Genomic DNA, 25,687 nt, shown 5'->3' on the forward strand with positions numbered 1-25,687 from the left:
CCAATGCCTCACGTAGGGCGTAGGGAAAGATGACAAAAGGAAATGAAGGCAGACACCAGTGACAAGAAATAATATCTCCTGATATGATCTAGGGTCACAGGGCTTAGCAGCTGATTGTGTTGGCAAAACTGCATGTAAGTGAGCAAACTAAATCAGGAAAGGACAATTAATGTTAGGCAATAGACTTTGTGACCTAGGGAGGATAATAGCTAATACTCTAGTATTTGCAGGTTTTAGCATTAAATTACATGACCAGATTAAATTGTTGAAAGCATGTAAAGCAACTTAATTCACTGTCAAACACCAAATGTCACAAGCCATAAGCACAGCATCACAGAAAGTTTAGTTTCTTGTGTTAAACACGACAGCATTAAGTAACTGACTAGCAGGTTTACCTGCACTTCATTTGGACAGATAGATATTAAAATCTCCCTTTGTATCAGAATCTAGTGTCAAACCATTTCCTTGCCACCAAAAGCTGCAAGTTGTTAACTAAATGGCTAAATGACAATGGCTGTTACTAATCGCTTATTGAATAATGAAACTGACACAACTGATAAAAGGTTTCAATCCTGGGGGGAAATGATTTATAGTATTTCACTCTACTGGCACTGTTATTTGTATGACGAATGATTGGACAGACGCCAGTTAATCTCCCTGCACCTCCAACTCAGAGGTGGCAGCTTCTCCCAGAGCATCCAAATAATCAAGAACAGCTAACAATACAGCTATGATGTTGTGAGGGGCTGAAGACTGGTATTTTATCAAGGCTGATCCCCAGATCAATTTATGCAATGGATTTTGGGTGGAAGGAGAGAGAGTATGGAAAGAAATAGGAATATCATAAAAACTATAAGCTGCAGTTTGCAGCATGTTAGCTAAAAGGCCATGCTCTTCGTAGCAAAGAAATGAAATCATCAATACTAGTAGCGCATTAATGATTTTAGAAAGCTCAGTATAGTTTATAGATTTCCTTGATGGCAACATCAGAACTGCAGCATCATACTGTCCTGTCAAGGTTGTTTGTTACGTTGTAATGCAATATTACATTCCTTGCCTGTGTGCCACAAATTCCATCTTGCATGTGGAAGAGCAAAAGGATGCAGCTTCCTTTGAAACATGATGAATAAGAAATGGAGTTTTATATTTATAAGGAGCCCATTTACAGCAACCTCTTGGTTGGTTCTATATGCCCCCAAAATGGCTGAAGTCACTCATTCAGATAAAAGAGCAATGTGCTAAAAGGTGCACCAGCATAATTTATAAACCACCTCAACCTTAAATTTTCAAAAACCTATTTCCTCCTAAAGGAAAAAACAAACAAACAGAAAAGTTTTACCAGTGTTTAGAAAACCAGTGTTCTTCCAAGAAAAAGAAAAAAACCGCACCCTAAACCAGAGTTCACCAACCTTTCTTGACAATTTCAAATTTGAGAGCATTCTGGGGTTGTCAGTAACAAAATGAGCCAATGCTAAACCAAACCATAGGTTGCCCTATTAAACACAAAGAAGCTTATTTTTCAGTAGATATGTATACAATTGTACAGTAGGTTAATTATACAATGAATTCTTAAGGAGTGCTCAGACTTCTACTCATGTTCAGCAGGAGACATGCCTAAGCCTCTTTGCAAAGTTTTCATATTTTGCAGTTGCCATTTGGGAAGGGGATTGATTAACACCCACCTAGTATTTGCAGAGTATCTGCTCTCAGACCACTGGAACAGATGCATCCTAGCTGCTAGGGGAAAAGGAAGGGCAAACTATGGAGAGTCCAAGGACTACTAGAAAATCAGACAAGCAGGAAAGGTGCACTAAGGAAGAGTGGGGGGAAGAAGCAGTAGGGTTATTGTTGTTTTAAAAAAGCATTCTTACAGCTCTTACTTCACTCATCAGCTAATAACACTGACAGGTGAGAGCAGCCAGGCTGGCTCATTTCACAGAAACTGCTTAGGAGGCTTCTTGCACATTTTGCTTCATAACTTTCTTCTTAGAAGTAGAGGCTTACAGTGGTACCTCAGGTTAAGTACTTAATTTGTTTCGGAGGTCCGTACTTAACCTGAAACTGTTCTTAATCTGAAGCACCACTTTAGCTAATGGGGCCTCCCGCTGCTGCCGCGCCGCCAGAGCCCGATTTCTGTTCTCATCCTGAAGCAAAGTTCTTAACCTGAAGCACTATTTCTGGGTTAGCGGAGTCTGTAACCTGAAGTGTATGTAACCTGAGGTACCACTGTACTTTTATTTAAATAATAATAATAATAATAATAATAATAATAATAATAGAAACTCAGGGGTGACAAAGAAGACTGTGAACAGGCACCATGGCACCCACAGGCACCAGTTGGTTTAAGAACGGGTTCAATTTAAGAACAGACTTCCATAACGGATTAAGTTCATAAACCAAGGTACCACTGTACTTCAGTTCAACTTGCTACTGGAAAAAACTCTTGGGATATTTACTTGTAAAATGAACATGGAATACTTTTCAAATGTTGTTTACTTTTACTCAAGTCAAAACTAAAATCAAATAAACATTCTAAACCAGGTCTCAAACAATTTAGCACAGTCACTTTTTTCTAGAAACTCATGACATTGAAAAATGGTTACTCAGCATTCCTATAGCACTTGATTGTTCAAAACACTTCACATACATTCACTTTCTACAAGGTAGGGGCTTACCAAAGGCCACTTTAGCAAACTGCTCTGTACGAATTGATGCCTGCTCCAATAGTGTGAAATCAGCCATACTACATGACTTTCACAGCACAGACAGATCTTAAGACATTCTGTGCCCACGTCTCAGAAATTCTCAAAAGCTTCAAGGGTCTGTAAAAGCCCTTTAAAAAGCTTGGGAGAATAAGTCTTCTAGAGAGATGGAGGAGACCTAGAGAAATATAAAATATAAAGTAGGAAAAAAACAGAGCACAAGGGAAAAACATAAAAGTGTATGAAAATAAACACCATTGTGCTCTACTGGTCCTACTTAGGGAACATCTCCCTTCATGGAGTGAAAATAAACAGAGCAAGGCTGTGCCTTTGCTACCTGCGCATCACACCATTTAAGGAAAGATTCATGGAGATCCAAAGAAGCACCACAGATTTCGGAATCAACTGTTGTTTTCAGATGACCTTCAAAATGCAGCCCTGTGTTTTGTCCAGCCATACAGTCATTAATTTGGGAAGGTACTCTGAGAGCTCACTGGAAGGACGTGAAGTTGAGGCTCCAATACTTTGGCCACCTCATGAGAAGAGAAGACTCCCTGGAAAAGACCCTGATGTTGGGAAAGATGGAGGGCACAAGGAGAAGGGGACGACAGAGGACGAGATGGGTAGACAGTGTTGTCGAAGCTACAAACATGAATCTGACCAAACTGCGGGTGGCAGTGGAAGACAGGAGTGCCTGGCGTGCTCTGGTCCATGGGGTCACGAAGAGTCGGACACGACTGAACAACAACAAACGCATGAATGATGACGGCAACTTCCCTGCTCTCCAAGAAGTGTTACAGGGAGAGCTTGAGAAGTCATTGGTAAAAAACAATGGTAGGCACTTAGCTGTTTCTACTATCAAGCTCCACAGGATAACTGGTAGGTTTGGTACCCTTCTCAAGTGGTGTACCTGATCTTTCAGAGAGATAATCACCTCCTTCAGGTTCACCTGGAGCTCCTACTACTAGTGCTTCTTAGATTCAGTTTCAGTGTATTCATCTTCAACCAGTCTATCGTTCTTAGTTAAGGGATCAAAAGGTCAACCATTACAAACTGATCAGATAAGCTGGATATCAACAGCACTGATAACACTATATTCTATGTATAATAAAAGAGCCCTGGATAGTTGCCAAGCTCAGTTGTATCCTCAGCCCTCCCTCAGCATCCAAGTCTGATACTGGCTCAACAGATTCACTGGAAGGTAGTTTTATTTCTTTAAAATATTTGGTGCTAGGCTTCTGTGAGCACTATTACTATATCAAGGAATTTTCATTGATTTTGTTGTGGCCAACATCAAGGGAAACCCAGCCAGATGGGTGGAGTATACATAATAAATTATTATTATTATTATTATCATTATTATTATTATAAGGGCCACAATATATATATATGACCAAAATCTCAAAATATCGGAACGACTCAAAAGCAGTAACATCTGAATCCTATTATTAGAGGATTAGAAAATTAAGAGGTCAGCTCAGCAGATACCAGCAAATCCTTCGTTATATTAAAAATTACAGTTGATTAATTTGTTAAATCTAAAAACTGATGGTCCAAAGTTCAAGTTGTATGTTTGGGAGCAACCGAGAAGAAATATTTTAAATATTACTAAACATTACACCATTAAATATAAATTAGATAGAAACAAGGGAAGGCTAAAAAATTGACTAGGAGTTCAGATACTCTAAATGGCTAATATGTCCATTTTTCACCTGAAGCCCTCTCCAATGCAGTTTTGCTATTAAGCAAAACCTAAAGAAAGGTAATCAATTCTAACTAAAAAGCACTTATCCTGGAATGACTACGCATAAGGCACTTCAAACCGCTGGCTGGCTGCCAAAACCCAGACAACCGCTATCAATGTTTCTGACTATCACAAGAGCACAAGGGGCCATGCATAATTGACTAGAAGATGGGCTAAAACTGTGCCCAATCAGTATGTGATCAAAAACGCGTGGAATATTCAGCGCCACTTGATTACATGGAGGCACGTCCTTTCACTCTCCTCATGAAATCTCTTCAAGGTCCAGAGTACTGTAATAAGATCATTACTGTCAAGCGGTACGAATCGCAGGCAATGAGTCTTGGGATAGGAAGTCATACTTCACAAGCTTCTCTGGTCCCCCTTTTTTTTTTATTTTACTGCGTATTGAGGCAGCAAGGCGATGAGGTGACAGATAATGATCACATCACTGTGTGGCAACTAAAAAGGCACTTTTAAGAAAAAACAGAAATCATCTTAAATCATCTTAAGAGAAACTCAATTTCATTTTGCTTGCTTTCTTAAAAATTAAACAGAATTAAGTTGTGCTCAGTATTTTTATCATCTGATTTTTTGCCATTAAATTAATCATCTGATAAGCTTTGCTATATGAAAACCTATTAACTCACAGGCAAAAGGCCAATTTTCTACTTACAAAGAATCTTTCATTACTTTGGAAAGGGAAGACTAGTAAACTCAAGTTGCCTTTCTACTTAATTCAATTCTTTCATATACGTGCTGAATTTAGCACATAGCTCTTATAAGCAAGCCAGACCTATGGTGGGAAAGGTAGGAGGACTTGCAGTACAGACTAGCTGGCTAGCCAAGGGTCTAAATGCAGGCCAAAAATAGAAGACTATATAGGAAGTATGTGGGCGACTAATTCTGACAACCAGGAATTCAAAGAAAACTTTATTAGAATCTAACAATAGACTTTTTTCTGTCTTTCTTTTTTGCAGAAGACTGAGTGATTGGGAGCTTGAAATAAACATTGGTATGGATTTTCTGAATGTCCCTCTGTACAACAGCACTACTACTTATTTCTCCCTCCACCAAGCTCTTTGCTTAGTAAAGGAAGCTACTATTCCAAGTAGAAGCAGCAAGTACATACAAGCAGTCAGTCTGCTTCAAGATTTTTCCTGGAATTAAGGCACAAGAATATCAGAACTATTTTTAGATACTCAACAAAAATAATGGAACACGCTCCCTTGGAAGGTGGTGGACTTGAAAGCTTTGAAGTTTGCCGTCTGTCATGTGGAGATTCCTGTATTGCGGGGGTTAGGCTAGATGGCCCTTGGGGTCCCTTCCAACACACACATACATTTTCTACAACTCCAGATTATGAACTGCATGCATAAAGATTTGATTAAGCAAGTTACAAACTAAACATGGACCAGATAAGAAATGCGCTATAAAGCCAATTTTCAATAAAAGCAGCACACTGTAACAACAGATTAGAAATTAATAAGCTATATATGCTGTGTGTCACAGTAACTGTTAACTGATGCAAAATGAGTAGCTCTTGAAGCAGCTGTTTCGTTTTAGGTAAATAATAATAACTTTGCACATTTTAAAGGTGTTGCTTGTGAAGGGAGTCTGAATGGATTCTCCTTCACAAAGTAGATCTACAAATTAAAGCTGAAATAGACCTAAAAAAGCATATGAAGTGAATCCAAAGGCAGTCTGTGCACTGTGGGAAGCAGCAGCTCTGACGTGGCAGAAATGGGAGGGTGGGATGCCTTGTGTCTCCAAAGTCAGCCACCAGGCTGAAGGCACTGTAGTGCAGATACCACTCCTGACACCAGACCTGAATTGTGGCATAGATCATCCAGCTCTGTTGATGTAGAAGTGACTTGATGCACTGTGAAGTTTGAATGGGATGGCTGCATGGAGACAGCTACTGAGGCAAGACCACTGGGAATTCTGCCTATGAAGGAAATGGCTTTTATTGTACTGTATGTGTGCCATACATACAGACGCGGGTGGCGCTGTGGGTTAAACCACAGAGCCTAGGACTTGCCAATCAGAAGGTCGGTGGTTCGAATCCCCGCGACGGGGTGAGCTCCCGTTGCTCGGTCCCTGCTCCTGCCAACCTAGCAGTTCGAAAGCACGTCAAAGTGCAAGTAGATAAATAGGTACCGCTCCAGCGGGAAGGTAAACGGCGTTTCCGTGCGCTGCTCTGGTTCGCCAGAAGCGGCTTAGTCATGCTGGCCACATGACCCGGAAGCTGTACGCCGGCTCCTCGGCCAGTAAAGCGAGATGAGCACCGCAACCCCAGAGTCGGCCACGACTGGACCTAATGGTCAGGGGTCCCTTTACCTTTATGTGTGCCAAATGAAACAAATTCCCAGTAATACTTTGTGTACCTAACTGCTTTCAAAACTTAAACTTAAGGGTAGTTTATCTGATGGTAACAAATGATAAATCAAAGGAGCGGGGGTGGGAACCTTGCTACTGCAATACAAATCAGTTTCAGATGCAACACATATCCAGAATTCTACACCCGATAGGTAATAAGCAAACAGATAAAACACCTTGAACAACCACTCAAAAACACCCTGAATGAACCCTCTGCAATATTCTTAACTGCCATATACTAAGAACTAGATGGGGAATCATTACTGCAGTCTTTGAAAACCTGTGGTGCTTTCTTACAGCACCAGTAAACTCCCCCACACTAATGCAATGCCAGCAGGCTACCTGTATCCAACAGAACAGAGAGTTAAGCTTTATTCTATAGTTTCCTGCTTCAGGCTTGCTAGCTATGCAAGTGTGAGCAATATAAATCACTTCATTCCAGTACCGTACTTGCCCTTCCAAGAATCTGCTTTCCTGTTGGCTACCACGATATTCTTCCTTCCTACTGGGAAGGAGGTGCTACTTGCATCCTCTCCTGACCCTGAAGTTAACAAGAATTGAAAGACCAGAAGAAAGCTTTCAACTTGTTTAGTCTGCAATGAAGTGGGTTAAAACAATAGATGAGTTTCTCTTCCCTTGTCTTCCACTCCTCAGCATCAACATAGCGGCCTTTCAACAGCAATCCTTTTATGTCAGATAGGCTGTGACAACCGGCACTGACAGTTTCCCAACTAGTGACCTTTGTGCCTTGCTGAAAGGTGAAACGCTGTGGATTCAATTTTGGTTTTATGAATTTTTGTTTCCAAGGAGTACTATGATAGGCCACTTTTATATCTCCTAAAAGACGGTAAATGAAATGTTCAGTTACAGGGGTTGGTCTGCGGGTCATTCCCACAACTTAAAGAATAACCCTAGGTTTAACATTGTGGTTAAACCCCTGTTTTGGATGTTATGCTAAGCCAAGGATCATGGCTTGGTGTTCCTGATCCTGCTCAGGAAGGAGCAAAGCAGGAGCTATCTGTGCATTGATGCTAAACCATTATAAACACTGCTGTTGTGTGAGTACAAACTCTTTTTGTTGTTCTGTATGCTTGTTGCTTTGTTCCTCTTGAGCAAAAGTATTACTTGCAGCAAATGAATTCTGGACATGGCCCAGGAGGAAGGAGTGGAATCATTGCATAACAGTGCCCCCAGCTCCTCTAGATGGTCCAGAAGGATGTCATGGCCAGTGGTGTTAAAGGCCGCTGAAAGATCCAGCAGAACTAATAAATAGCTTTCACCTTTGTCCCTAGTCTGCCAGAGATCATCGACCAGCGCAACCAAAGCAGTTTCAGTCCCATGATGAGGCCTGAATCCCAACTGGAAGGGATCCAAATGGTCTGCATCCTCCAGGCGTGCCTGGAGTTGTTCAGCAACCACCTGCTCAGTCACCTTGCCTGAGAATGGAAGATTTGAGACTGAGCGATAGTTGGCCGTATTGGCTGGGTCCAAAGATGTTTTTTTAAGAAGTGGTTTAATAACTGCCTCTTTCAGCAGGTCACCACCCCACAGAGCCCATCGCCCAGCCCTTCCTGGCTCACTTTTATAAGCCAGGATGGGCAAAGATCAAGGAGACAGGTGGTCAGTTTCACTTGTCCAAGCAGCCTGTCCACATCCTCGGAGGTAACAGATTAGAACTGATCCCATGCAACTTGACCAGGCAGGACTTGACTCTAGCACTCTCCCACCTCAGCTCTGCTTCCATGGTGGAGTCTATGTCTTTATGAATCTCAGAGAATTTATCTGAAAAAAACTTTGCAAAATCATTGCAAGTGATCTCGGGGCCCCGATGGCAAAGGTGGTTCCATTAAGCTTGCGAATCAGCTGAAAGAGTCTTTTGCTGCTGTTTTTCTGCAGATGCAATAGAGGCAATGAGGAAAGAATGGCTGGCTTATCTGAAGTGTAGATTTCTGAATAAGGGATACTGGGGACAGCGGATTTGGCATTTCCTCAGGCAGGAGCAAAGACTTGTGGGAGACAGGCACATCGTCCTCAGTTTTTCGGATTCACCAGGCAGTAATGTTCACCAAAGCACCCGAAATAAGAATAGCAGCCTGCCTCCTGGCTCATAAATCAATAAAATAGAAGCAACAAAGTCAATAGCACCCCTTTTAAAGGAAAAAAAAATGAGTGCGACTGCAAACCATCATAGGGAGGGTTCCACTGTCCCCAGAGTCCCCAATTCATAAATCTACACTTCAGGTAATCATTCTATTTATTTCATGGGATGCTGGGAACAGTGGATTGGGACATACCACAGCACTTCCCAGTAACTGGGTGGCTCCACACTGCTGACACACCGATTACAAAACTTGGTGAACACTGTATGCCCAAAAGCCATCTCCGTTGAAGACATTAGGTCTAATTTATAACGCCTAGTGAAAATGGAAGGAGACGACCAAGTGGCTGCCCTACAAATCTCTATTAAAGGGGCAGTAGCCATAAAGGCAGCAGAAATGGAGGCTGACCTAGTGGAATGAGTGGAATTATGAGATGGTTGGGGCAATTTCATAGTATCATAAGCTAAGGAAATGCACGCCCTAATCCATCTAGCTACGGTAGCTGAAGTGACCCATTCCTCCTAAGAGGAAGGATGAAAGATACAAGCAAAGAATTCCTCTTTCTAATGACTCGAGTCCAGTGTATATACACTTTTAAGGCTCTGTGGACATCCAAGGAGTGCAAGCCTTTCCCAATGGATGTTTTGGATCAGGACAAGTCAGAAGAAAGTTCCTGTTGAATGTGGAATTTTGTAAGAACTTTTGGTAGAAAGGAGGGGTCTGTACACAAGACCACCTTATCCCTATGGAAGATGCATAAATGCTTGCTACCGACAAGGCTGACAGTTATAAAACCCTTCTCGCTGAAGTTATCGCAACCACAAATAGGACTTTAAAGAAAGGTTATTTAATGAGATTTGGCATAGCGGTTCAAATGGAGGCCATTGCAGCGCCGACAGAACAGAATTGTAAGTTCCTTGGCGAAAACAATGAGCTACCGGAGGATGCTGTAATGCAGTTCCTTCGTGGAAACTTTTGATTAGCAGATTTTGTGACAACGAAGCACAACCAGCAGAAGCTAAAATCAAAGAAATGGTGGAAATGTGATGTTTTAAATCATTTGGTCAAAGGCCATTTATCAGACCATGTTGGAGCCAAGAAACTGGACTCTCAAAGGCAGGATTGGGAATTGGTAGGTTTTGGAGCCATTCCCAATGTAGGGGGAGGCGGGGCACATTGAGGCAAGGGGCACATTGATACACCAACAATATTTCAATATTGAGAAATGTTATTCGTGTTGTGACATCACTAAAACGTGTCTATACATGTGTGAGTACGACAGTTGGAACTGCAGTGCCCGCCAGTTTGCTGTTGGCGTTTGATGAGAGTAGGTGTGTTTTTAGCACAGCCAACTAAAAAATTATGTGAAAAAGTTTTCCAACGCTGTTTTATGTCATTTAGTTAAGATTTAAATGTACCAAAGGTAAGTTATCCCACTCAGTAATCAGGATTACACGTGATTTCTAAATAGGTTCAGTGGTTTTATTAATAATTGTTAGTTTTCTGAAAATGTCTGTTGGGGCACTTTGATATACTAAGACGCGGAGCACACTGATACGTATAAAAGTGCCCCGCTAGTGTACAATAGTGCCCCAATATACAAGTTTGCATGAAATCTCAAAACTGATTTCCTACTCAGGAAATTTGAAAAGAAAAAACTGTTGTTTACTACATGGCCAAAGTCATTTCTAAATATAATACAGTGGTACCTGGGGTTACATATGCTTCAGGTTATATATGCTTCAGGTTACAGACTCCGCTAACCCAGAAATAGTGCTTCAGGTTAAGAACTTTGCTTCAGGATGAGAACAGAAATTGTGCAGTGGCAGTGCGGCGGCAGCAGGAGGCCCCATTAGCTAAAGTGGTGCTTCAGGTTAAGAACAGTTTCAGGTTAAGTATGAACCTCCGGAACGAATTAAGTACTTAACTCGAGGTACCACTGTATGACCGATTATCAAGTGTCACATCTCAGGAAAAAAACAGGATCTTGAATGTTTCTCTTCCCCATTGTAGAAGATAAGGCAAGCGCTGATTTCAAGGATATTGTTTTGCAGTTGCCAAAACCAAATTTCTCAAAGGGCACATCTCGAACACCATCTCTTTATACTTTTTCTTTTGACTTGAGCGGATATGATGGGCAATAGAAGTTAAATGTTAAGTAATCATCTTAATTTTTATTAGCATTTTGTTAAATTACTATTTTTTTGTCTAATGTGAGTTCTTATACTTTTTAAAAGTTTTTCCAAAGTTTGTTTAAATGTATAGGTGTTTGTGGAAAGAGTAATATAAGTTTTTGTGTTTTGTTCAGAAAACCTGCCATAAAGTCTATGATATGTGTGAAACACTGTTAGTTTCAATACGTAATTTAGATTTTAAATAACAAATTGTAAGGCTGATTATGATCTCTCACAATAATTTTTCCCCCATTAATTTTTTGTAAATAATTACCATTCTCATACAATTTATGCTTTGTATCAAAGTGCCCCATCCACTGTATCAAATAAATGAAATTAATGAAATTGTTCTGAACGCAGCCACACAGGGCAAACTGAGTAGCATTCACTTCCAATGCCACAAAAGTGGACTATGGGAAGAGGCACAAAAATACGTCTCTCCAATGCCGTCACAAGCGGACTAGGAGGAAATAGACTGCAAGCCACAGACTAGTAAGTGTAAATAATAAACAATTGAATCACTCCTTAACTAGGAGGTTCAGAAGCAGTCTACCAGTGCCTGCTCACTCCGTCGCCGCGACTGCGAACCAGGAGGAGAATATACTGTTGAGGAATAATAAACCCCAGCTCCTTCTGCCGTACCATGGACCAGGAGAGCAGTCAATATGAAGCCTTATGAAGCCTGAAATGATACAGGAAATAAAGGCTAAAGACCCCAAAATGAGGTGGTGATATGGAGCCAGCGGCTACTGAAAGTGAGCCGCGGTTGTGAAGAGCTTCGGGTAGAATCTCCCTCCATTTATCTTTAAATCTGATCAATAAACTGGCGCATGGCAAAACGAAGCCACAGCGTGAAAAAAAAGAGCACATTTAGCGACTCTGTAAGAGAGCAATATACAGGGACACTCTGCAAGAGAGTAAACTAAATAAACTAAAAACAAGAAGAACTTAGGTTGCTAAGGCAAACAAACGGGTGGACAAAATATTTTTTGGAACACACACACACATTTGTAAGACTCAAAGTACGTTGCTATAACTAAGGAAAACTAGGGAAAATAAAGCAACAATAAAATGAGATCAAAAACTGAAAACTTATCAATCTGCTGAGTGAGGCAGGAGAAAAAACTGAGGAGGATGTGCCTGCCTCCCACAAGCCTTTGCTCCTGCCTGAGGTCATGTGAGAGGAAATACCCAATCCACTGTTGCCAGCATCCCATGAAATAAATGGTCCTCTTTGCCGTCACTCTCGCCACATGGTAGGCTTGACGTTTAGCTCTTACCCGTGTCTGGGCTAATTCAGAATGAGTTTGAGAGAGACGAATGCAGTTATTTTGTTCCTCTTCTGGTTTTGCTGCTTCCATTGTCCTTTGAGCTAAGCCAGGGGTTAGTTCAGTGTTATGTCTGAGCATATTTTACATACAAAACTAGAACAAACTAGTGAAGGATCCCGCTCCACAAACTCGAGGGAGGCCCACCTGACAAAGAGGCCCACAGCGACAAAACATCAAGCTAGTAGAAAAGTCAAGCAGTCTTGACTACTAACTGGTAATACACATTGAAGCATCACTGTAAGACTGATAAAAGCACAATGTGCTAGGAGTTAACCCTATGATAATTTATAGCTCAGGAGTTAAATCCTAGAGATTATAAAATGGTAGAAACCTGGTTTTCGGTTCTCCCTTATCAAGAAAACTTCAAGAAACCTAGAAATCCCAACTTTAGAGAAATGGTAAAAGAAAAGCCTACTAATATATTGTTGTTTAGTTGATTAGCTAGTTAGGGATAATAAAAAGGACAACCTAGATTGTGGATCATGCTCAGTGCATATGCTTTCCTATGTTAAAAATGTTGAGAGGATATTTTAAGTGGAAAAATACTTGGCCAAATGTTAAGCTTTCAGTTCAGTTTAAAATTAATTGAAGACTAGTTCAGTTTATCACAGCTAGAGTTTTAAGTGACAACTTAAAACCTCAGGGTAACTTGCACTTTTAAAAACCTCAATATTTCCCCTCAATTTCTTTATTCCACCAAGGGTTGTAGTTTTTTTTAAAGGTGAAAAATTGACATAGCTGAAAGTTTCAGTATTTGATTTATATACAAATAAGGAATAAGGAAGGAATTTTCACGGGGAGTTATTGCCCAGTTAACTCAACACCCACCGCCTATTCCCAAAGTGCTATACTGATCAAAATCCAGTCACCTTTCAAATTCCAACTCTTTGGAATCTGAGCCAAACTGCCTGATCTCATTGCCTGCATTAGCAGCTAGGGAAAGCTAGCAAGGCATATACATATGGAACTGCACAGCAATGAAGCAGGTGACAAAATATTAAGCTATTAGGCAAGTTAAGCAATTGTGTGAGTTAAGCCCTTTGACCTAGCAAATACCAAGCTCATAAGTACATTAACTCCATAAATTACAAAAAGACACATGCAAAAGTCAGCAAGGGGGTGAGGGCATTCCAGTGCGTTGCACCAATTGTTGCAGGTATGGCCATCTGCCTGCTGAACAGAAACGACATTGTGCAATGAGCTCCTGGTCCTCAGAACATTGTCAAGCTTAGACAAATGGGATGGAATCTACTTAAGTCAAGATGGAAGCAGACTGTTGCCACTTTTAGCATTAAAAGTGGGGCTGAGCAGTTTTAAAACCGATTCCTGAGGGAAAGCTGACAGGAGCTGAGGAGGGTCCAGTTTAAAATCAATCTTCCTCCAAAGATGAAAGAAGGTAAAAAAAATGTATGCTTGTTTAAATGGGAGAAGTAGGTATTGAGAATGCAGGGACACATACTAGCAATTTATAGAGAATCCAAAGCACCGTAGACTAAAAAACAAGTGCCAAAGACATTTGGAGAGCTACACTAATGTTTATATACTATTGCTAGAAGCCCCCAAATCAATTTGGGGAACTGAAGTGCTTGGTCTTGGAGGACCACACAGATATAGTGCATATAATGGAAACCTGCTGGAATGAAGGGAACCAGTGGGACACAGTTGTATCTCTGGATACAAACTCCATAGGAAGGATAGAGAAGGGTTTACTGGAGGTAGTGTTGCTCATAAAGTCCATAAGCCTAATGAATGAAATTAAATGGAAGAAATACCAAAAGGGGCTGACTCCTCCACGGAATTATTGCTGGTGGTGATACCAGGTGCCAAGAGTTATTTAATACTGTGAATCCCCCAGACCAAAATGTTCAGGATGATATTGAGATGGACAATGAAATCCAAGAGGCATCCAAAAGAACAACTGTAGCAATAGGTGACTTCAATTACCCTCACGCAGACAGGTAAGTGTGTGCCCCAAATACCAGAAAGAGGAAACTTTTCTAGATATCCTAAATGACTGTGAGAGAGAGCAGTTGCTCATGGAACTGACCCACACTCTTAAGTTACCCAAGAAAGCTGTTCCCACCAACAAAATCATGACACAAGCAAATTCCTGATTAATTTTTTGGATAAAGTTAGCTTGCAGTAACATGAATAAAACTCACAGGAAAACATAAAAACAAAAATTACTTAACAGGAAAAATATGGCATGACACAAAAGTATTTCCTGGAATAAAATCACGAGATTTCAACATAATCCTGCTCTCAGTTGTTAGGTAAAGTAGGTATAGGGCTGCAGATGAAACTGGTCAACTACATTTACAAGATGGTTAGTCTCTAAAAAATGGTAGGAAAGATTTACTTTTTACTATCATTAAGACATTATAGCAAGCAAGCAGTAAAAACCACCCCTCCAAAAAAACCCCAAACCTAAGTCCAAGCCCACATGAAAACTACTTCAGATGTGTCAAAACTGAGTGTTGAAAATATAAAATAGATACCTTCGGCACTGCCTGAGATACCATCAGCTTTAAAATTGCTTGTGCTTTTCTTCCTGCGATGCTTTTTTCTGTTTGCATGAGGAGAAGGAGGAGGGTCCGGCTTAGTACTTGTGGTGCTAGATATACTTGGACTGGAGCACACAGAATCTCCCAAGCCGGTATCTGTAAATCAGAACAGGGAACAAAAATAAAACAAGAGGTAAGGTACATCTCTTTTTCTCAACAAAAAGCAGAAACCAAGCATTTGTATATTTGATTTTTTTTAAAAAAAACACTGATTACAGCCAGTTTTTAAAAAAATCAAAATTTTCACTCAAAACTTCTTAATGTTCAGAAGATGACACTGAGATAGCTCAGTCAGGAGACCAGGAGACTCTCAGGGTTGTGGGTTTGAGTCCCATGTTGGGCTAAAGATTCCTGCATTACAGGGAGGTTGGACTAGATTATCCTTGTGGTCCTTTACAACTCTACAATTCTATGATGATAGGTATTTCCCCCCATTGTATGGGCAAAATGAATTTCAATATGGACATATGTATGGTTCCACACTAAGGCAGGAATAATCAGCTGCACAAATATACTGGATTGCCAGCAAAACATGTGAAAAAGATACAATACAATAGCCCATAGTGTGCATTAAACCATGTTTTAATTGTGCCTCCTCCCTCTTGCACTGGTCCCTGTGTGGCTTTTCCCCACTGCCTATCCATCCATCCCAATGACTTGAACAAGCCATAGTATGGGCTTGATGTGTCATCCAAATCAAATAACAATAATAAGTTTATTATTTACACCCCGCCCATCTGGTTGGGTTGCCCCAGCCACTCTGCTTGGTTTGTTTCAAACAAATGGTTAGTTTCAGAGAACACAGTAAGCTGTAGTGTGGCTTGTTTGAACTGCACAGATGTTGTAGGTGTGGAAAACACCATGGGGAAACCCTGCATGGCAGGGGGAGAGCCATTTGCTGTGGCTCATTGGGATGTGTGCAAAGTCCACTGGGTCTATCTAGTTCATAGGCACTGGCTTTCCAGGACGCCAGGCAGCCGTCTTTCCCTAGCCCTGTCTAAGCGTGTCAGGCGTTGAAGCCAGGGCCTTCGATATACAAAGCATGTGTTCTACCACTAAATTGTGGCTCTTCCTCAAAGTCACTATTTTTTCTCCTTTTGCTTCTCTGAACATTGGGCATCCTTCTTCCCTTCTCGTGTTTGGATACAGCTACCTATATCAATGCCTTCACTACTTAAAAGCGGATGAAACAGGGGCATGGAAGCTCCCACCTGTCTGGCAAAGACCTGTTAGGCCTGATATTATCCAGAGGAACAATCTGAATCCTGACTGCCTGAGAATTGGCACTTCACCTGCATTTGTTCTAAAAAAACATAATGTGGAACACTATTTCACACCAAATCAATCTCTTAACTGACCAAATAAATACTCTTTTACAAGCCATTTTCTCCTTTCCTCTGCTTGACATTCATAATATTGCTTTGTGTCATATTTTGATATTGCTACATTTTTAATTTATGTATTTATATATCAGGTGCCGAGAGAAGAAAAGTGATATTAAACTCCATTTAAGATATAGTGAACTGAAATGATGCTTCAATTGAACACAGAACCCTTCCTGTTATTAAAACGGAAGAGGTGGGTACTATCTTCTTTTGCTATTCCTGCATTAGCCTCATTTAATTCATCGACAAGCACAGGTTCATGTAGAGGAATCTGTTTAAGCCTGATCACTCCTTATATCCTACAGCAGCAACACAAAACTTCACTAGCGAAGGGCCGACTGAAAAATGAACTTGCTGCTGCAAGTCTTTATGATGTACAATGCTTTTCAGATAATAGTGTGCTGTTCCTGGGTCAAACAGCTCTAAAGTGAAGAGAGCCTGAGGTATTTGCTTCCCTCCTCATCTGGAAAAAGAAATGTGAATCTGGGGTGCAGAACTAGGCTTTCATTGTTTCTCTATTAACACAGAGCATTCTAGTTTCCAGTATTCTAGGTTACTTTGCATTTGTCTGCTTTAAAATATGAGCCACTAAAGTCCACTAGGCTTACATGCACGCTTTTCCCATTTCCGACTACTATGCTTCCTTGACAAGGAATTTATTCTTCAAACTGAAAAGTGACCTCTTGAAAATTGTAAAGGAGTTCTAGCTTCAACTCACTGCATACAATTTTATACCCCTGACTGAATACAAATAACACATTTTATTTGGTATCAATTACTGAATGTGAGAACAGATGACCACGGCTGCTACTATTAAATATAAGAAGCATACCAAATTAAAAAGAAACAAGCGCCTCATTACTCCACAGCCTAACCAGCTTTGACAGAAGCACTAGAACTCATAAAACGCACTGAGCTGAGATGGGCTGTTCTCTAGCCATCCTGTATGTTCAATTTCAGCCATTAGTTCTTCCTAATCGAGCATCAATGTTCAATGCATACCCTCAAAAATATATATAACACTAGTAATAACAATAATAATAACAATCTGTGCAACATTTGAGCTTCAGTACTTGATGTATGAGTCAAAGAAGCAGTTTCACTTTTCACTCGGGAAGCTGGCAAGCATGACTAGAGGGAGAATAAAATAACATTCAGTTCGCATAAATATCAAACAGGCTTCTTGAGACTGATGGGCCAGGAATGTATTCTTAGCCATCATTCTGGCAGACAGGCCCAAGGACACTCATAACTTATTTTACAATCATTTAGTTTCAGCTCAAGTGGAAAACGTGACAACTTATCTCTGCTGACAAGATGCCATATCAAACCTTACAATTAACTTTCATATGATTATCTGCCCAGCCCATCATTAGCTCAGCAGCTACTAATGGCAGCTACAGGCAGCTTTTCTGATGATGGTCATCAGTTTCAGGATTTATAGCTACATTATGCTCACTAGCAATTTTTTAAAAAACAAAAAAATTAGGCTGCCTGGGCTAAGATTTATAAGGGTTCAGGAATATAGACTCCCAAACAAAACAGGAACAAGACAAAAATATACCAAACAATTATTTCTCTGCTGCCCTTCATTTCCAGAGGGTTTTCTGTGACCATTCAGAAATGAAGTATTGCCATCCTTCTCTCATTCTCAGATTTGTAACCAGTCACACGTACTGGTTCCTTCTGTTCGTGAGCAGACACCAGGAGACACGTGAAATTAGAGGAGTGTAAACCTCTGAAGAAACAAAGCAAAATTGGAAATTCATGCAAAAATGTATGATAAAAGCCATTTTTTGAAAATGAGCAGCAGAATACTGACAGAAATAGAGAATGTTGAGCCTTCTAGTTGTGCCTTTGGTTATCAGTATCTCCATACAAGCTTAAAGCCAAAATATGTGTCCTTAATTATGACGTGCAGCGTAAACAGTTTGACTGAGATTACAAACCAACTCTGCTCACAACTGAGGTAGACTGACTCTGACTGAAATCTGAACACAGAGATAAAATGGCTGCTCTTATAGGGAGCTTGAGTCAACAGTTAGCAGTGAAGTCTGAATAACTTTAGTAGGCCCAAATGATTGTACAGTCCCAGCACTTCCCAGCCTGCTTTGCTGCTTCTGCTCTCATGCGTCTTTGTCACATGACAAATTATAATTCCACTATTTGTTGTACAACTAGTAGCAAATAACTTGTGCATCAAACCCCATTAGGGAATCAGATATGATTGTTACTGCTATATTTTAGATAGCAAGGGCAATGGGCATTGCGGCGAGGCTTGTCATACAAAGAGCAGAGGCGTATACTTCATCCTTAGATATCTTAGCATCTTAGCAAGGGTGATGGACATATTACTAGCCAAAATGAGTTAGGACAACCAACTTCTATGGTTAAATGTGAATCTGGCACAGGAAGACTTATCACAAATTCATTGTGCCATGGTTTCTTAAAAGGATATTTTCCCTGCATGTAAGAACCTCTCTAGGGGAGCTACAACACATGTGAGTTTTACAACGTTATACTATTTAATCCAAAATTGTCCCCAAACAATAAAATTTCAACCACCACATTTTTAATTTTTAGAACAGGCGTTATGGGCAGATCTGTACAGCCAACTGGATATACCAAACACAAGTTTATCAGCTCCAGCTGCATCTGTTAAAAAGCAGGCTAAAAACAAGGTCATCATCAATAAAGCATAACAACGTTGTGATCTAAGAAAGTGACAAACTGCAGCTTCCATGTTGGAGCCCACTATGCTATATAGATCAGTGGTCTTGTTCAAATGGCTTTTACATTTTAAGCATATTATCATGTAGATATTTTAAACAGTGGAACAGTTACACAAACATTTTAAAGCAAGGTTCTCGACACTGAATTCACTGAACTCTTACACCCCAATACAGTGGTGCCTCGCAAGATGAAATTAATTCGTTCTGCGAGTTTTTTCGTTCTACGAGTTTTTTTGTCTTGCGAAGCACCAATGTGTATTGACGGTTTCCCATAGGAATGCATTGGCGGTTTTAAAAAAAAAGGCGCAAGACGTTTCGTCTTGCGAAGCAAGCCCATAGGGAAATCCGTCTTGCGAAGCAGCTCAGAAAACGAAAAACTCTTTCGTCTTGCAAGTTTTTCGTCTTCCGAGGTACCACTGTACTGGTTTGTTTTAGGCTTAGAAGATTAAATGGGATCAATTTCCTAAGCCAGAAAACACCACAAACACAGATCTCTGGACCTATTTCCTTGACCGCAACATTTGAGGAAATGCACATGTGCAGCCAGAGACAACCTGCAATTTTTTTAGTGCAACTGATCACCCACCAGAATGGGCAAGGTGATTTCCGATTTAAAGTTGGATGGGTGATTCATTGCAATGGGCTTCACTTTTACAGACAAAACCCTGAGTTGTGGGCAGCAGGAAGGGTGGGGCTAGCAGAGTACACAACAGTAGGGCCAGAACCCGAACCCAAACCCCCAGCTCCACTGTCCCTCCATACCCTCTTAATTTTTTTGAGAGAATTATGCCCTAATAGGGCATTTTTTAATTTGCACATGGAACCCTATATGTCTTGACACTGATCCTTGGAATACAGTACAAGGGCGTGGGTGTGCATATTTCAATAAACTCCTAACAAAACTGCTCTCCTCACTCCCCAACTTGTCTCCAGATATTTACATAGCTACCAAGGCAGCACCTCTTTAAATTCCTCCTGCAGCCTCAAAGTTTGGAAGCTAGTGCCATCTTTCTACAATTCCCTCTAAAGAGCAAATGCATGGCTAATGAATCATCACTGCCAATAGGATACCTGCCCGTGATCCTATTTGATATTTCTATCTTGCTTTTCTTCTACTGAACAGCACAGAAATAAAAATAACCAAGACAAAATCAAAGACCACTATCAGATCCATCATAAAATCATGTGAACCACAAAAAGATGGGGCAATTTAAATTATGAATAGAACTTTAAAAAGCAGGCCTTAATACATGTACTCTTGTGTATCACCCAGGCCTAAATAATGGCTTAATTGTCTCCTTGAACAACTTCTGGTAAAGTGATACTAAAGCTACTTTATCTTCATAACTGGGAATGAGATTTAGCTTCTGTACCATTTTTATAAGTGTCTAATTTGCTAGAGGAAGTAAAGACCAAAACTACTATGGATTTAAACCAAGTAGAACCAAAGATGTTCCTCATCTCAGTTATCTATTCATGCGGAACTTTAGGATTTTGTTTCAGTTCATGTGAGATATAGTGTGGTGGTGGAGTAATCAGTGGTTTGCAGGAAAGACATTTAATATTTTCTGGTTCTCATGCAAGTATTCATAACCTTTACTACACGAACCCTGCTAAGAGATTCACATGCAGTGTGTCGTTTCCTATCTTAGTGCAGGCTGTAGGTAGCAAGCCTATGATTATCAAGTTAAGTATCAATTCCAACCAATTATGGGGTCTGGCCACCACTTGACAAGAGAGATTTTCCTCCATTGGCAGGAAGCCCCCATCTCTCTGCTTCACCTGAGCTTTAATATTCAAAGATCTATTTGGACACAGCATCAGATTTAGTATGCAGGCTTCCTTCTACTTTTTGAAGTGTTGCATTCTGCAAGTTAAGGGATGCATCGTGACCTTGCACCCCGAGCTCTGTGGTCAAAACTAGAAAGACACCAAGTAGGCAAACAATAACTACTAATTCTTAGTAAATAAAAAGAAAGATTCGCTATGGATAAGGAAAACAATTTACTAAATGCATATCTGGAAATGTTTTGTAGCTTGTAAATCCGCCAATTAAACTTTAATAAAGTAACACCACATACATACAACAAAGCTATTTTACCACAGAATCGTAGTTGGAAGGGATGCCAAGGGTCATCTAGTCCAGCATTTCCCAACCTTGGGCCTCCAGCTGTTTTTGGACTACAACTCCCATAATCCTCAGCTAGCAAGACCAGTGGTCAGGGATGATGGGAATTGTAGTTTGAAAACAGCTGGAGGCCCAAGGTTGGGAAACACTGATTAGTCCAACCCCCTGCAATGCAGGAATCTCAGGTGAAGCATACATAAGAGATGGCCATCCAAGCTCTGCTTAACAACCTCCAAGGAAGGAGAGTCCACCACCTCCCAAGGGAGTCTGTTTCACTGTTTAACAGCTCTTAATGTCAGAAAGTCTTTCCATATGTTTAGTTGGAATCTCCTTTCTTGTAACTTGAATCCATTGGATCAAGTCCTAGCCTCCCGAGCAGGAAAAAACAAGCTTACTCCATTTTCTATGTGACACATTTTTGCCCCCAGTTTGAATTTCTGCTAGAGTAAATATTGATTTAATGATTCCTGGTGAGTCTGGTTAAAGATTGGAATTTTTTGGATTGGAACTCACCATCCCTAGCTAACAGGACCAGTGGTCAGAGATGATGGGAATTGCAGTCCCAAACATCTGGAGGGCCAGAGTTTGCTTATGCCTGTGTTAGAGGGCAGTTCCCTAGACCAGATGGCTGGGAGGTGCAGTGGCGTAGCGTGGGTTGTCAGCACCCGGGGCAAGGCAAGTAATTTGCGCCCCCTAATCCGGGGCAAGGCAAGTAATTTGCGCCCCCCCCCCGCTGCACTGTCCCTCCCCCAGATAGTCCCTCGCTCTCTTTCTGCACCGCACCGTACGTCTGGCACCCTCCCCTCCACAGTGGGCGGCGACCCGGCAGCTCGGATCAGTACTGCAGTGAGAGAGAGTGAGTGAGCCAGGTAGGGGCAGAGAGCTGCGAGTGCGAGCGCGCCCCCCCCCCCCAGATGTTGCGCCCGGTGCAGCCGGCCCCCCCTGCACCCCCCACGCTACGCCACTGGGGAGGTGGCCTTTTCTTGATGGGGTTACACTGCTTCCGAAGGAGCATCCACACCTTGCGGGTACTCCTGGATCCTCTGCTGTCGCTCAGGTGGCCTTGGTGGTGTGGAGTGCAACCTCTCCCCATATAAATAATCCCGGATTCTGCATTCATCATTGGAGGTCTTTCTTAATGTGCCTCCTCCACAAGAGGTCCAGAGGATGGCAACACGAGAACTGGCCTTTTCTGTGGTGGCTCCCCATTTGTGGAATGCTCTCCCCAGGGAAGTTTGCCTGGCACCTTCAATAGATATTTTTATGCATCAGGCAAAAACGTTTCTCTTCAACCATGCCTTTGGCTGATTAATATCCTATAGCCTTTGGAATGTGTCTGTGGCAAGGGGGTGGGTATTGTTTTGTTGTTTTGGTTTAATGATTTACTTACATTTTATCTTGTATTTTATTCTATGAACCACTTGAGATCTTTTGAAGAAGGGATATATATATCAATGCAATAAATTAAATTAAATTGAAATCATAGAGCATATGTTGTTGTTGTTTAGTCATTCAGTTGTGTCCGACTCATCGTGACCCCATGGACCAGAGCACGCCAGGCACTCCTGTCTTCCACTGCTAATGCAGGCAGTGAGATCAGGCAGTTTGGCTCAGATTCCAAAGAGTTGGAATTTGAAAGGTGACTGGATTTTGATCAGTATAGCACTTTGGGAATAGGCGGTGGGTGTTGAGTTAACTGGGTAATAACTCCCTGTGAAAATTCCTTCCTTCTTTCTTGTGGAAAATTCTTTTTTATTTTTAAAGAATTATAACTTATTTGTATCTAAATCAAATACTGAAACTTTCAGCTATGTCAATTTTTCACCTTTAAAAAAAACTACAACCCTTGGTGGAATAAAGAAATTGAGGGGAAATATTGAGGTTTTTAAAAGTGCAAGTTACCCTGAGGTTTTAAGTTGTAACTTAAAACTCTAGCTGTGATAAACTGAACTAGTCTTCAATTAATTTTAAACTGAACTGAAAGCTTAACATTTGGCCAAGTATTTTTCCACTTAAAATATCCTCTCAACATTTTTAACATAGGAAAGCATATGCACTGAGCATGATCCAGAATCTGTTGTTGTTTAGTCATTTAGTCGTGTCTGACTCTTCGTGACCCCATGGACCAGAGCACGCCAGGCACTTCTGTCTTCCACTGCCTCCCGCAGTTTGGTCAGACTCATGTTGGTAGCTTCGAGAACACCGTCCAACCATCTCGTCCTCTGCCATCCCCTTCTCCTTGTGCCCTCTATCTTTCCCAACGTCAGGGTCTTTTCCAGGGAGTCTTCTCTTCTCATGAGGTGGCCAAAGTACTGGAGCCTCAGCTTCAGGATCTGTCCTTCCAGTGAGCACTTAGGGCTGATTTCCTTAAGAATGGAGAGGTTTGATCTTCTTGCAGTCCATGGGACTCTCAAGAGTCTCCTCCAGCACCATAATTCAAAAGCGTCAATTCTTCGGCGATCAGCCTTCTTTATGGTCCAGCTCTCACTTCCACACATCACTACTGGGAAAACCATAGCTTTTACTATACGGACCTTTGTTGGCAAGGTGATGTCTCTACTTTTTAAAAGTAGAGCATATACCCTGCAATAAATCTATTATGCATCATAGTGATTTCAGTGTTATTATCATATTCCATCAGCACAAAATAAAGATAGTCTTAACTCCAAAAGGGATTAATTTCAATATTCAAACTCTCCTCCCCATCCCTAATCCCTGTAACCTTCCCCAAAAGACTAACTCCTACACCTAGGGTTGAGAGTGGAATTGTCTGTCTCTTCCTTCGGGAGCCAAATGCTCTTGCACTAAGCTGAAATTGGGAGACGAAAACATTAATACCCTCCCCACAGAAGTAGAAAATGTTTTACAATGTTATATTGCAATCAAAAACAAAACAATAGGCCAATTATTGCCCGTTTTGGTTATAGAGCCTGTAGCTCCCTGTCAAACTTTTATAGTTGGTAGCTGAAGTGGGGCCTCAAGCAGAGAAGAAGCAATCTCTGTGTTGTTTTTGCTGTTGTGGGTTTTGGGTTTTTTTAAAGGTGTCATCTTGTTTTTCCTGTCCTTCTACTCCACGTTTGCTGGCAGTCTCCTTCTTTGAGTTCTGTGTCTTCTTCTCCACTGCCTACTTCTCAGTTGTTTGTCTTCATTTGATTGCAGTCCCAGTTGATTTAATGTATTTTTGATTGCAGTTGTATGGAAGAAACTTTAGGTAGATTATGAGGCATTTGAATGGCTCACCCCATTGGTACCTTATTGGCTGCTACACACGAGTGCTGTGGTGTAAATGTCAAGTTCACGTCTGCATTGCAGCGTTTCTGTGAAGAGATCCTGGTAGACGTTTAAACTGAATTTTCTATTATGATTTTTTCCAATGTTCTAAAATTTTGAAATAAGTAATTTTTAATTATGTAGGAGCTAAGGTGAACAATAATGTTTATTGGAGTAAAAGTTATACAATTCTAGCTTAGGACGCATAATATTAGCCATATGTCAAGAAGACTGTTGTTGTTTAGTCGTTCAGTCGTGTCCGACTCTTTGTGACCCCATGGACCAGAGCACGCCAGGCACTCCTGTCTTCCACTGCCTCCCGCAGTTTGGTCAGACTCATGTTTGTAGCTTCGAGAACACTGTCCAACCATCTCGTCCTCTGTCGTCCCCTTCTCCTTGTGCCCTCCATGTTTCCCAACATCAGGGTCTTTTCCAGGGAGTCTTCTCTTCTCATGAGGTGGCCAAAGTATTGGAGCCTCAGCTTCAGGATCTGTCCTTCCAGTGAGCACTCAGGGCTGATTTCCTTAAGAATGGATCAGTTTGATCTTCTTGCAGTCCATGGGACTCTCAAGAGTCTCCTCCAGCACCATAATTCAAAAGCATCAATTCTTCGGTGATCAGCCTTCTTTATGGTCCAGCTCTCACTTCCATACATCACTACTGGGAAAACCATGGCTTTAACTATACAGACCTTTGTTGGTAAGGTGATGTCTCTGCTTTTTAAGGTGAAAGGCCTATGAAGACCATATTCAGGCCAAAATAAAATACCATCATCCTTAAACAACAACAACAACAGTCATAAAAATCACTCCAGTGAGGACTACTGCACTTCTAAAAGTGGTGTCAACTCAGACAGTGGTCTTTAATTTTTCACAAATGACAATATACAAATTGAAGAATGAAGGTATTTTACCATCTGTCTTATCTGTCAAAATCCAACAGTTTGAGTTATGAAGAACTATCTTGTAGTTAAAGTCAGACAAACAGACAGCTTATAAAAAAATAGCAATGTAATGTTCTCAGATTTCTGGAGATAACAGTGTCAGACTCATCTCACTTTGTAAGTACTAAGTTTGGTGCTGTTTCAACTGCACAGCAACCTTTCATCTGAAAGGCCAGATCTCTCTTGGATGTGTTCATGAAGGCCAGATATAGAGAACATTCACAATCTCAAGGCTTAAG

The 25,687-nt window shown here is 41.0% G+C and overlaps 1 protein-coding gene across 7 annotated transcripts in view; it reads right to left on the minus strand.

Annotated features, from left to right (window-relative positions):
* The window catches only part of AGAP1 (ArfGAP with GTPase domain, ankyrin repeat and PH domain 1), a 319,294-nt gene that overhangs the window by 73,784 nt on the left and 219,823 nt on the right, over nt 1-25,687 (minus strand). For all 7 annotated transcript variants that reach the window (XR_014502416.1, XR_014502417.1, XM_083400967.1 and 4 more), the window contains one exon: nt 14,925-15,086. Coding sequence is in view for 5 of the 7 variants with exons in the window: in XM_083400967.1 (XP_083257093.1) it covers nt 14,925-15,086 (162 nt within the window). In the remaining 2 variants the exon portion in view is untranslated. The remainder of the gene's footprint in view (nt 1-14,924; nt 15,087-25,687) is intronic.

This window comes from Podarcis tiliguerta (genome assembly GCF_965153285.1).
Source record: "Podarcis tiliguerta genome assembly, chromosome: 1".
Taxonomy (NCBI): domain Eukaryota; kingdom Metazoa; phylum Chordata; class Lepidosauria; order Squamata; family Lacertidae; genus Podarcis; species Podarcis tiliguerta.